Source organism: Contarinia nasturtii, unplaced genomic scaffold, assembly GCF_009176525.2.
Source record: "Contarinia nasturtii isolate CC-2019 unplaced genomic scaffold, AAFC_CNas_1.1 Cnas_scaffold_2806, whole genome shotgun sequence".
Classification (NCBI taxonomy): Eukaryota; Metazoa; Arthropoda; class Insecta; order Diptera; family Cecidomyiidae; genus Contarinia; species Contarinia nasturtii.
Window position 1 is genome coordinate 1424141 of NW_022200123.1, and position 13489 is coordinate 1437629.

At 35.5% G+C, this 13489-nt stretch overlaps 3 protein-coding genes across 5 annotated transcripts; 2 read left to right on the forward strand and 1 right to left on the reverse strand.

Annotated features, from left to right (window-relative positions):
• The first annotated feature begins 233 nt into the window (after nucleotides 1–233).
• LOC116349105 (N-acylneuraminate cytidylyltransferase) lies at nucleotides 234–1858 on the forward strand. 2 transcript variants are annotated; one of them, XM_031780379.1, is made up of 4 exons: nucleotides 234–360; nucleotides 425–856; nucleotides 923–1110; nucleotides 1175–1858. In XM_031780379.1, the coding sequence occupies exons 1-4, from the start codon at nucleotides 260–262 to the stop codon at nucleotides 1210–1212; spliced, it is 759 nt and encodes a 252-aa protein (XP_031636239.1). In that variant the 5' UTR covers nucleotides 234–259; the 3' UTR covers nucleotides 1213–1858. The 2 variants fall into 2 exon arrangements, with proteins under 2 accessions (XP_031636239.1, XP_031636238.1); XM_031780378.1 differs by having other exon boundaries at nucleotides 923–1099.
• Nucleotides 1381–4599, reverse strand: LOC116349104 (serine/threonine-protein kinase PLK1-like). Of its 2 annotated transcripts, none has more exons than XM_031780377.1 (9): nucleotides 4263–4599; nucleotides 3664–4195; nucleotides 3504–3597; nucleotides 3240–3445; nucleotides 2997–3139; nucleotides 2858–2928; nucleotides 2686–2796; nucleotides 2385–2616; nucleotides 1381–2311 (listed from the first exon to the last, which is right to left on the reverse strand). In XM_031780377.1, the coding sequence occupies exons 1-9, from the start codon at nucleotides 4386–4388 to the stop codon at nucleotides 2108–2110; spliced, it is 1719 nt and encodes a 572-aa protein (XP_031636237.1). In that variant the 5' UTR covers nucleotides 4389–4599; the 3' UTR covers nucleotides 1381–2107. The 2 variants fall into 2 exon arrangements, with proteins under 2 accessions (XP_031636237.1, XP_031636236.1); XM_031780376.1 differs by having other exon boundaries at nucleotides 2997–3163.
• Nucleotides 4600–10924: 6325 nt separating this feature from the next.
• On the forward strand, nucleotides 10925–11948 carry LOC116349070. The gene is made up of 2 exons (XM_031780323.1): nucleotides 10925–11810; nucleotides 11926–11948. The coding sequence occupies exons 1-2, from the start codon at nucleotides 10925–10927 to the stop codon at nucleotides 11946–11948; spliced, it is 909 nt and encodes a 302-aa protein (XP_031636183.1).
• The last annotated feature ends 1541 nt before the right edge of the window (nucleotides 11949–13489 follow it).

A 13489-nucleotide genomic window follows, 5' to 3' on the forward strand; every position in this document is an offset into this window, starting at 1 on the left:
TCATTTTATATCATAAACACATATCTGATCTATCAAAATTGATGTTGCGAATAAGAAAATTGTTCGTATTTAAACTAGAGTTGGCACCTAATAATGCGTTCATAAATACACACGAATGTTGATTCTATTACAGTAAATTTAATTCGATTAAATCTCTCACAAAAACCATTGATAAGACATTCTTACTTCTATTGGCTCTATAAAAAAAGATTTACGTCCATTAAACATATCAGTGTGTTTTCGACACCAAGATAGCAACATGTGTTGTGTCATGAATAACAAATTTGCTTTATTTTGTGTTTTATTTTTATCGTTGGTGTCTGTTGAGACATTTTTAACAAAGCAAGAGCTTGCAATTGAGTAAGTTGTCATTTAATTACCATTCTATACATATTCAAATTGAATAAATTCATTATTTCGATAGGTGCCGGCGGTTTGACAAATCGATCGATTATAATGAACAAATTGTTGCATTAATATTGGCAAGAGGCGGTTCAAAAGGGATACGGCATAAAAATATAGCGCAAATCGTTGATGTTTCATTGTTGGGTCGAGCATTACGAATCATTGGCAATTGCCGTAATTGCTTTCAAGAGGTATGGGTGTCAACTGACAATGAATTGATTGCTCGGGAAGCACGTCGTTATAATGCAAACGTACATTATCGGAGTGAATATTCGGCACGTGACGAAGCCACTTCAATTGAATCGATACAGGAATTTTTAAACGGTCATTTGCACATCCGTAACATTGCGTTGATACAATGCACATCCGTTTTTATCTATGAATATTATTTGGAAATGGCTGTAAAATTATTCAATGAACCAAATGTCGATTGCGTTTTTTCTGTTCAAAGGTAATTCCATTTAATTCACAATTTTTATAAATAGATAACATTTTTGTTTTCGTATAACATGAATAGAAACTGGAAATTACGATGGAAACAAATTGAAAATTCAAATCGATTGACCGCAATTAATTTTGATCCAAAAAACCGACCAAGACGGCAAGATTCGAGTGGAGAATTAGTAGAAACGGGAATGTTTTATTTCATGCGACGCAACTTAGTTGAGAATGAAGGACTTCTTCAGAATGATAGGTTTGAATTTTGTAATTTTATTTGATGCCCTCGGAAATACTCGTTTTTTTTAAAAATTTGCTTCTTCTTTTACAGATGTCAATTCGTTGAAATCGATAGTGAACATTCTCTAGAAATTGACTATCCATATCAATTACTGGTTGCCAATATTTTAGTGAAAATGGTGAACTTGTAATGGACTTTTTACAATGTCAACTCATAAAACTTTTTTTTTATTTTTCATTAATACGTACAAACATTTTTAATAAATTCTTTTTTCAAATGTAATTTATTTACTCAAATTGTTTTGTGATAAATGACTCGTATAAAATTGGCTGACATTTAGAATTGAAGAGTAATATGATGTTGATAAACTTCTTTCAAACTAATTTACTACACTGTTATATATACAAATATTTCTTTGTATGTTTTTTTTTATTTCTATCGAATTATTCAAAGCAAATCTACTGCAAATATTAGAAAAATGATGAAAAAACATAAACAACTCGATCAGCGACGATAAACTATAGAAGGTGACTACTACATACACAACTAACGACGTCGCTCGTGCCCCACATACCTCCACCGACTCAACAGCAGTAGTGATGCGTGTATAGTTGTCGACCTTCAAATAGTCGCCGTTGGTTATCAATGTTTTAATTTTTGTTTTTATCCATTTTGATATAAATTTAATTTTTTTTGAAACCTCTCTCTAATAATACTAAGAGTGGATGTTATCTACTACTAAATAACAATAAAGGATTTTTCACTTTCACCAAATTCCGTATTAATTCTTAAATTACTACTATTATTTGTTGGTTTATATTCTTATTCTAACCAATTAGTCATTTCTAATTTGTTGATGTTTATTTTCCTTCAATTTTGTCCGAATCAAATGAATGGGATAACTCAGTTTTGCTGAGAGTCTGTATAACTACCTTAATTTAAAAAGATATTTTGTCATTTTGAGCAATGTAAATGCTTTTGTTAAAGGATTATTATCTATGTATCTTAAAACTAAAACTTTGCTTATTTTAATATGTATGCTAAGCGTTGAACAATCGCCGTCACGTATTTAAACATCACAAAACTGAGATACGAGAATCCATATTTGCCAATCGCTTCAAATGCCAATGTTTTAAAGTTTTTCAATTCCATTTTATGTGTGATGAATGTGACTTTTCCTTCCAGCGGCGAAATCAACATTTTCTTGTGGCCTTGTGTGAAATTGATCTAAATTATATGAATTCATGCATCAATTTGACATTCACACGATATTTAAAACAACAATTGAATTTATACTAACTTGGATAGTATGATTGCTCAAAAGCATGACCGTTGCCTCGTCAGTTTGAAACCAAGTGTAAACAAACACTTTTTTACGATAATTGTAGGCTGTTTCAATTTTGGTTGATCCATTTTTCAACATTGTTGTCTCCAACTCATCAAATTTCTGGATTTTGTGATCGAGTCTTGCTGCATCGAAGTCATCTTTAACTTCCCGAAAACTTTCTTCATTGGACTGCCATGCCCATAAACTGAAATAATAAAACATTTAACGATTCGATTAAATGGAATGGAAATATTTGAAAAATGTAATTCCACACCGTTTCTTTGGTGTTCGCATGAATCGAAGACCTTCATGAAATATCATGCCGGTAGTACCGTCAGATAATTCATATGCAAATCCGCTTGCCGAATTTTGATCGAATGACCATCTGAAATGTTCATTTGTTTGCATTAATTTTCTGTGAACAAGCTGTAACATAGTGTTCATACCTGTTCACCCAATGGACTGGATTGAATGTATCCACATCGCTGATATCGCTTAAATTCTGATCACTTTGAATCTAATTTGACATTTGTAAAAATACATTAAAAATTCTGTTTCGAAATCAATGTGTCACACAATTCTTACATAATATCGACACATTGCATTGAATCGATCAAAAACATCTTCCAAGACACGAACTTGATTAATGTTTTTAAATGTTTTTGGTAAAATGGGACCCATCTTAACGCAAATCTCTTGATATGTCACATCTTTTGTTTCGACATTAACTGAACAAATCGAAAAATTACAATCTGTATTGATAATTGAATGAGAAGTTTTTTTTTAGAATTCAGACGACATTCACAATAAATATGGAAAAATAAATACCATCAATATAGTTGCACGATGACGGTTTCGCTGCTTCGCTGAACGACATTTGTGTTAGCGTTTGAGTTGGCAATACTTTTGGTATGTTGTGTTTACTGAAAAAAGCCAATTGCAAGCATTGCTCAGCACTTGATCGATAAGTCACCTCCTTATTGAATACAGCTCGAAAGAATGCCTTCACTTCAGAATCTACATCGGCTGTAATCCTAAATAAATAATTTTACACACAAACAAATCGATTTTAAATGAAAAATATAAACTCACTTATAATCGGCACTCAATATACGCTCGTGTGTAGCAAAAGCATCTCCTTCTTCGAATGGCTTGTAACCAAATAACAGCACAAAACAGATCACACCTATCACATCAAATAAACAAATGAATTAATGAACGAAATTGGTGATGTACGAAGTGAAATACAAACCAATTGCCCACACGTCTGACCGTGTCTGAAATCCTTTCCGCATTATAACTTCTGGCGCCAAATAATTGGTTGTACCGCAAAGTGATCGCGATGCCATTCGCGGGTCTTCCAACTTAATGGCCAAGCCAAAATCACAAATTTTCAATTGCATATTTTTGTCTATGAGAACGTTACTCAGCTTAATATCACGGTGTATAATTTTACATTCGTGTATGTATTGGGCTCCTTTCAAAACTTGACTGACAAAATAGCGACATTCATCAGTTGACACAGTGCCACGCGTCTTTTGTAAATCACGCAACGAATGATTCGAACACAATTCCTGTATCATGTACACGTGGCTACCATCATCGAATGATTCAATGTACTGAACAATGTGCGGATGTTTCATTAGTTTTCGATGAATGCTGATCTCGGCTTGGATAATTTTCTGCATTTCCGAATCTTTTGTCATTTTAAAACTGAGAGTTTTGCACGCCAACCGTTCCTTTGTTGTAGTTTTCACCACTTCATAGCATTTGCCATAAGAGCCCTAGTTTTTTTTAAATGCATTTAATTGACATGGTTTTGTTTAAACAAATCATATGAAATACACATACCTGACCGATGAAATGTAATCGTTCATACGTATTACCATTCTTTGAATTCACGATTAGTTCCGGCACGTTGGAAACAAGGTCTGCATAGCACTTTACTTTTTTCGTTTTCTTTTCTCTAATCGACATTTTCCACGTGGAATCTCGTTTGAATCGCAGTTTTAATTAGGTAGAATGGTTGATTTCAGTCTTAATTGCAGTACGAATTGCTCTCCGTTCTGTTGTACGCGCACAAATGTCAATCGATGTCATTCAGAATCTGGCGCTAATAGTTTTGTGTTGCACGGCTTTGTGCGATAGAAATGGATTTTTATATTGATACAACTGTGTTGATGTCAGTGTGAGTGTGATCCAGCCGCCATTTTCTTGATTGAGTGCGTTCTCAGCACAACGACAACATACACATAGACTGCCCCAATAATTTGATTTAATAAAATATTTTATTATTTATCAGTTAGTAGCATTATTATTTAGTAACTAATTAATTATTGGAAATTTATTATTTGAACGCTCCAGAATAAAAAAAACTTATTGTCGCATATCGAAACGCGACTCAAAAGGGTTGCATATCAACGCATTACTATATTTTGTAAACAAAGGAATAAAGAACATTGACTTTTTATTATACAAAATATGTAAGCTAGTATGTAAGTTTCGTTTTGTGCTGATAACTAGCTACTGTTCTGCCATGTTTCGGTAACAGAATTTTGTTTCGCTTTGATATGCGACGCAGTTTAACGGTATAAATATTTCGCACTTTCGGAGGCTCGGTATAGAACAAAACAAAAAGTGAAAAAAACTTCTTATTCTCAAATTTCATATACAATCAAATGGCTTGTATCAGCGATTTTTATTGCGTAGTTGTGTGTCAATGCATTGAGAAATTACATGTAAGGGTGAGCGAGAAATAGGAAATTTTTACAATCAGTCGCACCAGATGATATAGGCCATTACATTACAACTACATAAGAATTGAGAAAAAAAATCATATAAGGTTGCCATTTAGCAGGCAAATAACACCCATTAAATAATATGCGAATGCCAATCGTGATTTGGATGATAAGGAATGCGAATTTTTTCATTCTTATTTAACCAGGTGACACAGAAAATTGAGCAGTATTTGTAAATCGAAGAAAAAAAAATTATTTTTTTTTTCATTTTTCGCGATTGTTCACCATCTACGTAGAAGCTTGTATGAAAAACACGGAAGACCGCTGAAGTGGCACTGTCATACGTCCGTGCATATTTTGCATTTGCCATTCCAGCGGTCTTCCGTGTTTTTCATATAAAATAAAAAACCTCTATCGAGGTGAAGAACGAGTGACGAAACCAAAATTTGAAACACAAAATTTCTGATATCAATTTTGTGACGAAAATAGTTGGTGGATTTTTCTGTGTACTGCAGACATTATAATAAGATATTTTCAGCCAGATGAATCAGCTCAGCCAGATATCGTTAGGAGCTGAAATCTAGTGAAAACAATAAAAGTGATTGTTATAGTGATTATAGCAATGTAAGTGTAATTATAACCATAACAATCACTTCTATTGTTTTCACTAAATTTCAGCTCCTGACGATATCTGGCTGAAAATATCTCATTATAATGTCTGGTGTACTGTGAATATAAACTTAATATACATTTGTATATTTAAAACGTTGCAAAAATTCTCTCCTTTTTACTTTGAGTTCATACTGACGCAATGAAGCAACGTTCAAATTTTGGTTTCGTCACTCGTTCTTCACCTCGATAGAGGTTTTTTATTTGATATCAATAGTTTTGTAAGCGCTATTTTCAATGTTAAAGATTCAAGAAACATGAATTTGAATCTTTTTCAAATACAATGAAAATATGGATTTTTAGGTTATTTTTGGATCAAAATCATATAAATTGTGGTGGTTCATAATGGGGAAAAGTGGTTTTTTCTGTGGTGTGTGGTATGAAATTTTTAAGTCGCAATTGGCACCACTCGAGAGCTTACTTAAAACCTTTCGAACGAATATGCATATGTCCTGGTTATGTCAAGTCTAGGTCCCACAGCGACCGTATGAAATAATGGCTATTTCTGCATGACCGTTTTTTGCATACTTTGCCATTTATACTAACATTTTTGTAGATTTCTTTTAATTTCATTTGTGACTAACCGCATGCACCTCTCCCGACGATAGTCCATCTTCTGGCCTGGTGGGAGGGGACATAAGATTCGGTATTTTATCGATCTCATTCGCGGAGACTATCAAACATGTAGTTATTTGTTGTTAAAATATCATACATCTAGACATTTTTGTGAAAATTCGAATTTTGATACATTTGGCCGATTTTTGGTGGAATAGCCATCCAAAACGGTCGATATTTTGTTCATTTTTGTTTGGCTAGTCACAGAGTAACATATGTCCATAAAGTTTTGGCAGTAAATTCAGGCGTTTATTGCGCCACATAAACAAAATCAAAAATATCAACCAATGCACACGGCACGTTTATCAGTACCTCGGGACTACTATCAAACTCAATTCGATGAAATACATCTATTCGCGGAGACGTACAAATTGGATTTACGAAAAAGTGTCTCAAATGGTTGTGACGGCTAAGTTCAAAACAAACTTCGCATGTGTCTAAAGATGAACCCATCTGCCTATAGGCATCTTCGTATACGAACCATATATTGTGTTTCATGGACTTAGTATGAAGACAAAGATTCTAGAGAAAGCAAAAAGTACGGTCGTATTCCCTATTTAAATGCTCCAACCCTCCAAAATTGTCATCAAGTACCGAAAACCGGGTTGGTCAAGCAAAAATTCGTTTTTGGTGACTTTTATGGTTACAGCACATCAAAATTTGAACCAAAACAATAGATTTAGACCCGGTCATTAGGAATCAGCAAAATAAGTAATGAAAAAATTCAATAAGGTGTCAAAAATTGGGTATTTACTTCACCTCATAGCATTTTGCACTGAAAAATTCATCATTTTGGACAGTGAAACATTCATCGCTATGTCGAACCACGAATCAAGTGCAAGTGGTTTCTTTTGCATTGATTATGTTGGGGCACTACTATATAAGGCTAGAGACGTCGACAAACCGAACTTTGATAAAGGCGTGTTTGTATGGTAGGATCTTCTTTGGAAGGTTTTTTAGAGCCAATATTCAAGAAAGTATGGAGTTGTATTTGATGAATTAAGCGATTATCCATACATTCGTCCTTTGTTCATCAAATACAACTCCATACTTTCTTCGTCCGCCCCAGTTGAAAGACTTCTTGCGACTAATTAAAAAAATACTACTTAATCCATAACAAATTTAAAAAAAATGTTTTCTTCTGGATTTGATTTGTTTATTCAAATAAATATGAAAATGGAAATCATTTGATTTGATGTACACTATTCAAATCAATTAAATCATTTGATTTATTTAAAATAAACTCGACCATCCAAATCAAATCAATTGATTTATTTGATTTGAATTGTGTATTTCAAATCATGATTTTTTCCATGATTTGTTGATTTTACAAATCATTTGATTTCAAATCTGAAAGCCGTCCGCCAAAGCATGATTTTGAAGGTTCGACGCATCGAAGACAATGGCCCGTTCAGTGTAAGGTGAATGTGCTATTCGTAGCCCATTAATGAAGGTTTATACCAATAAAAAAGAATTTAATATTGTATGTTTGTTGTTCAAATGGCGAACATCTGAATTTACTGTCAAGACTTTATGGACATATGTTATATTAACAAAGACAATGGAACACATTTTGGCTCATAAAATTCTTAAAATCTTAAAAGTAACATTTTTTGTCATTTTTGGCCATTTTTGGTCATTTTTGCACTATCGAAGGCCATATCTTGAAAACAACAATTTTCTGGGATATGATCTATGCGGGAGACTTGGGCCTAAAATCGGTGAAATTTTCAAAAAAATCCTTGAGCTTGTTTTCGAGGTAATGGACGTTATGTGTCCGGCCGAACGGTAACTTTTTGGTTTTTGGCCAATTTGGCCACTCCAAATTGAAATTTTTGGACCGCAAATGGCTTCATTTGATAGCTCACTTCAAGACCTTTCCAATGATATGCATATGTCCGGGGGGGTGTCAAGTCATGGCGCTTCGGTGACCATAGGGAAAAAAGTCAAAAAGTGACTTTTAGAGGCCGGCCATGGCCAACATGGCGGCCATATCGAAAAGTGCCAGAACAAAAAAGTCTTAGTTTTTTATGTACTTTAATCCCAGAAAGTTTGAAAAAGATCAGAAACAACTACGCAAAATTGGCCACAGACAGACAGACATTTTGATTTTTCATAGGAATTCATATGAAATTTTTAAAATAACAAATTTTCCGAACGGATTGATCGATTTCGACGGTTAGGGGGTCGTTAGAAAGGTTTCGAGCTCTAGAATCCGAATATCGAAGTTTCAGGGGTCAACGACCTCATTTAGTGCCATCTATGGCCGTAGAACTGAATTTTGACCCTTTTCTTGAAAGGACCATATTTTGAAGACAGGTGGACCGATTTTCAAAATTTTATATTTTTTCTTGATCTATGGCCCAAAGCTTTTCCAACCATACATCAACCGGGGCCAACGGTCTTCTAGGTCTGGATTTCGTATATTGCATGTATATATAGCGAGTTCGACTTTTCAACATACTAGTCGAACTGTCAACTGTCAAATGTGTTTGTTTACACTCTATATGTGTCTATCGTTTTTTTGTTTTTAAAAATATTTATTGTGCGATTTATGTATTAAAAACTGAACGAAAAAATTATTTTAGTGACTATTTATTAGAAAACAATCGAGTGCATTGACGTTATTTGATATTTTGTGTGAAAACATTTAAACAAACATTCAACATTGGGTGTGCAGATACATTGCATTGCACAATGGTGCATAAATGTGATAGAGACACTTGTGAACCGAAAAATGTGTCCGGACCGAAAGAAAAATGTGCCAAATGTGGAAATTTGTGTTTTTTGCGTTGTTTTGTCATTGACAAATGCGAAAATGAAAATGGAAAATTCGAAACGGTGCAAATAAAATTGGGTGAAAGTGCGGTTATGTATGCGATTTTGCCTTGCACTGTGTTTGTTTGTTGTGAACCGCTGTCAACGGATGAATTGAGCGCGAAACTCAATGTACCGGGTGGTCCGGAAAAAAAGTCAACATCGGTTACACCGGGTGGTAAGTTAAAATTGACACAAGTAACTACACCCAAGGTACGTCAATCGAAATTGACTGAAACATTTGCCGAAACAAAATCTGATGCTGGAAATTCGTCGATTTTATCCGAATTAGCAAAAATTAAAGGCATGATTTCGGAATTAAATGGCAAAGCAGCCGAAATACACGAGGATACACAATTTTTGGCGCATAAAACTATCGCCCGAAATGATTCGACACAAAAGAAAATTGTCCCGCGCAATATTTCACTGACACATGCCTCAAAATCATCGTTTGTTCATACCCCCGTCAAATCATTCGCTGACGCATTACGAAGTGGTGCACAGACTCAATCGGCCAAACGACCGCGCATTGATAACTCACCGAAAATTCCTCCGAAAGCTAAAACCACGAAATTTTAAGCCCCACCGCCAAAAGTGGGTACAAAATCAGCCACACATCGTCTGAATGTTGTAGTAAAGCCGAAACGAATTGAAAAACCGGTATTTAAAAAGGCAATTTGGATCTCTGGCTTCAAGCCAATGACCACATCTGAAGAAATCATCGAATACATTGTGAAAGAAACATCGGTAAAAGAACAATCGAGATTCAATGTGCACAAACTGGTGAAAAAAGACAAAGATGTCACCACATTGAAGTTCGTTTCGTTCAAAATCGAATTAAATGAAGACGATTTTGACATTTTGATGAATCCGGAAGTGTGGGAAGAGGATGTGCTTGTGCGTGAGTTCTTGCAGAACAAAACTTTGGGTGATTTTTTCCCGCCATTGAATCCGAAAAACATCAGCAAGTCACCGGCACCAGATTTGATGGATTTGACCATATCACCGAGCATAGTTACCGAATAGTCGAACAATCAGGCCACATCGAACAAAACGAAGAACGAACATTGACACCGCATCGAAAACAAACAAAAAACTCGCCAAAAATAGTCTCGAAGCACACAAAACTGAATGTGTATATACAGAATACACATTCAATTCGGGACAAAGTAGATGAGGTACGATTAGCAACAAAATCGTGTCCAAAACCTGGCTTCAAAAGAACATTACTGACATTGAACATTTTGGCAAACGTTATAATGTGTATCGTGGTGATCGGACGGAACTCACAAGTGATAGAATTGATGGTGGAGGAGTGCTGATCGCTGTTGAATGCCAATTTAACAGTGAAAGGCTGATTCTATCGGAGCGCAGCGGACTTGAGCACGTATGTGTAAAAATTTCGTTCGATTCGTGCAATATTTATGTATTTGCTGTGTACATTCGGTCGGTACATGAAACCGCAAAATTCTTGCTGATTCCATACAATGAACATGACATTGTAATTGTATGTGGTGATTTTAATCAGCCAGGTGTCAAATGGGTCAAAGCCGATGACGGTGAATATTATTTGCCAATTGATGTGTCGACAGAAGGTGGCATTGCTGTTTGTCAAATATCGTGAATCCAGCCGGCAATGTTTTGGATCTTGTATTCACAAACAGGTTCTACGAAATGTCGTTGATTGAATCGACGAGGCCATTGGTAAAATCGGACATTTGGCACAAAGCACTCGAAATGGAAGTGACAATTGATGAAAATGAGATCACATCACCGCAGTTTTCACAAATTTATGCGTATAACTCGGCCGATTTCGATGCGATGAACTCATTCTTCGTTGGAAATCACATTTTGTCAGAAATTAATCGAATAGATGACCTCGAGAATGCATTTCACATTTTTGGAAATGTTCTACACGAGGCGATCGATTCATTTGTCCCGAGGATAACCGTTCAAAGTGGCACTGATCCACCATGGTACACGAAACAATTGAAGCACATGAAAAATGTCAGAAGAAAAGCATACAAGCAAGCAAAGCAGACTGGCAATTTCGACGAATACAATAACATCACGGATTCGTTCATCCAATCACAAAGTCAGTTATTTAAATCGTACATCAGCCGCATACAATCACAAATCAAATCAAATCCAAAACACTTTTGGCGATTTGTGAATGATCGAAGGAAACGGAGCGATATTCCAGCTATCGTTGAGTATAATGATGTGACAGCGAATACCGACACATCGAAAGCGGAATTATTCGCTGATTTTTTCGAAAATCAGTACACACGAAGCGACATTATCGACTTGGATGAATTGCTGGATGAATGTGGAGACGTATCATTTGACTTTGAAATCACTGAAGCCGATGTGTTAAAGGCATTGCAATCCATTGACGCGAACAAAGGAGCCGGTCCAGATGGAATATCACCGAAAGTGTTGAAGAACTGCGCATACTCATTGTCGAAACCGTTAACAGCGCTATTTCGTAGATCATTTCAACAAGGATGTGTTCCAGATGCATTGGAAAAGTCCAGAATTGTGCCAATTTACAAGGCTGGTAAAAAGAGCAATGCAGTGAATTACAGGCCAGTTGTGATCATACCAACAATAGCCAAATTATTCGAAATTGTTGTCTATGCCAAAATCGACACATTTGTTAATGCGCAAATCAGCCACAATCAACATGGATTCGTGAAAAATCGATCAACCTCAACAAATTTACTGCAAATGGTAAATTTCACGATGGACTCAATGGTCAATAAATGTCAAACGGATGTGCTGTACACAGATTTTGAGAAGGCCTTCGATCGTGTGAACCACAAGAAATTGTTGCAGAAGTTGGTGAGATTTGGATTCGGCCGCCAAATTGTCAAATGGTTCCATGGTTATTTGACATCACGATCGCAGTTTGTTGGAATTGGTGAAAAAAAGTCAAGGACTTTCATTGTACCATCGGGAGTACCCGCGGGAAGTATTTTGGGACCTTGTCTTTTTATTATTTTCATAAACGATATTGTCGAAACTGTGTCAAATGCACTTGTTTTATTATTTGCAGATGATCTGAAAAGCATCATTTTTCAAAAAGCCATTGATCAATTGAGCGACTGGTGTAACGAAAACAACCTGCATTTGAATCTGAAGAAGTGCTACGTAATGACGTATGCATTCGGGGCAAGCCCCTAATTCAGAGGTACAACAATAAACTTTGGCATCATCCTTTTTACACGTGAGCAAATGACTGCGAAGGTTGAAGTTTCGCATGAACTTTTTGCCGCATTTGTTCGGACATGCTTCGCGAAAATCGGAGCTTTCTTTTGGTGAAGATTTCTTCTCACCTTTGACGCCGCCTCTCAACCTCATCAAAACTCGACCAGTCGTTGGTTGAAGTGCCGGAGGCTGGGAGAGCCCTTCCAACACGTCCGTCTTGCAATCTTCCTCTCTAGGACGAACGCTAGAGTCATGGGAACGTGATTCTTTTTCTGCCATCGCAAAGTGTGGGTGGTGCACACAGATATCCAAATCCACCTGAAAAAATGCATACTTTTTTTAAAAAATTGGATTTTGTTCCGGGAACAATTTTGTCATCTGGATAATGTTAGGCGATGATAGGAAATGAAAACAATAGAAGTGATTGTTATAGTTATGGTAGAAATTTTATGCCTATACAATACAACAATCACTTCTATTGTTTTCACTCCATATCATCGCCTAACATTATCCAGATGACAAAATCCAAATATATTGTCTGGTTATGCTCAAAATCTTAACGCAAATGTCTGTTAAGAGCTTTGTGATAATAAACACTCGAGATTCTTCATTTAATTCAATTACATTGAAAATAGTTCCGCATTCCTTGTAAAACTCATCTCGCTAAGCATCTCTTAAGAAAAACTCAGCCAACATAGTACGACTTTCTACTAATTCGTATGTTTTTTCTTGTATCTCTCTCTTAGTTTCATTGATGTAATCTGTATATTTTTTCAATTCTACTCCAACTCGGTCAGAAGAGTAGTGCTTCAAACTAACTTCGTTTGACTGTTTCGATAAAAGTCGTTGTATCTTCTCTGTCATTATCAACTTCCATTGCGGTTGATGTCGTGATCTTTTTCATCTACAGCTACTGCAGTAGTGTGCGAGGAAAATTTTTCACAGGGGGGGTAGATTTTCCAAAAACAAAAAATTCTCTAGCAAATTAGACAAATTTTCGTTTTTTTTTTTTTTTTTTTTTTTTTTATT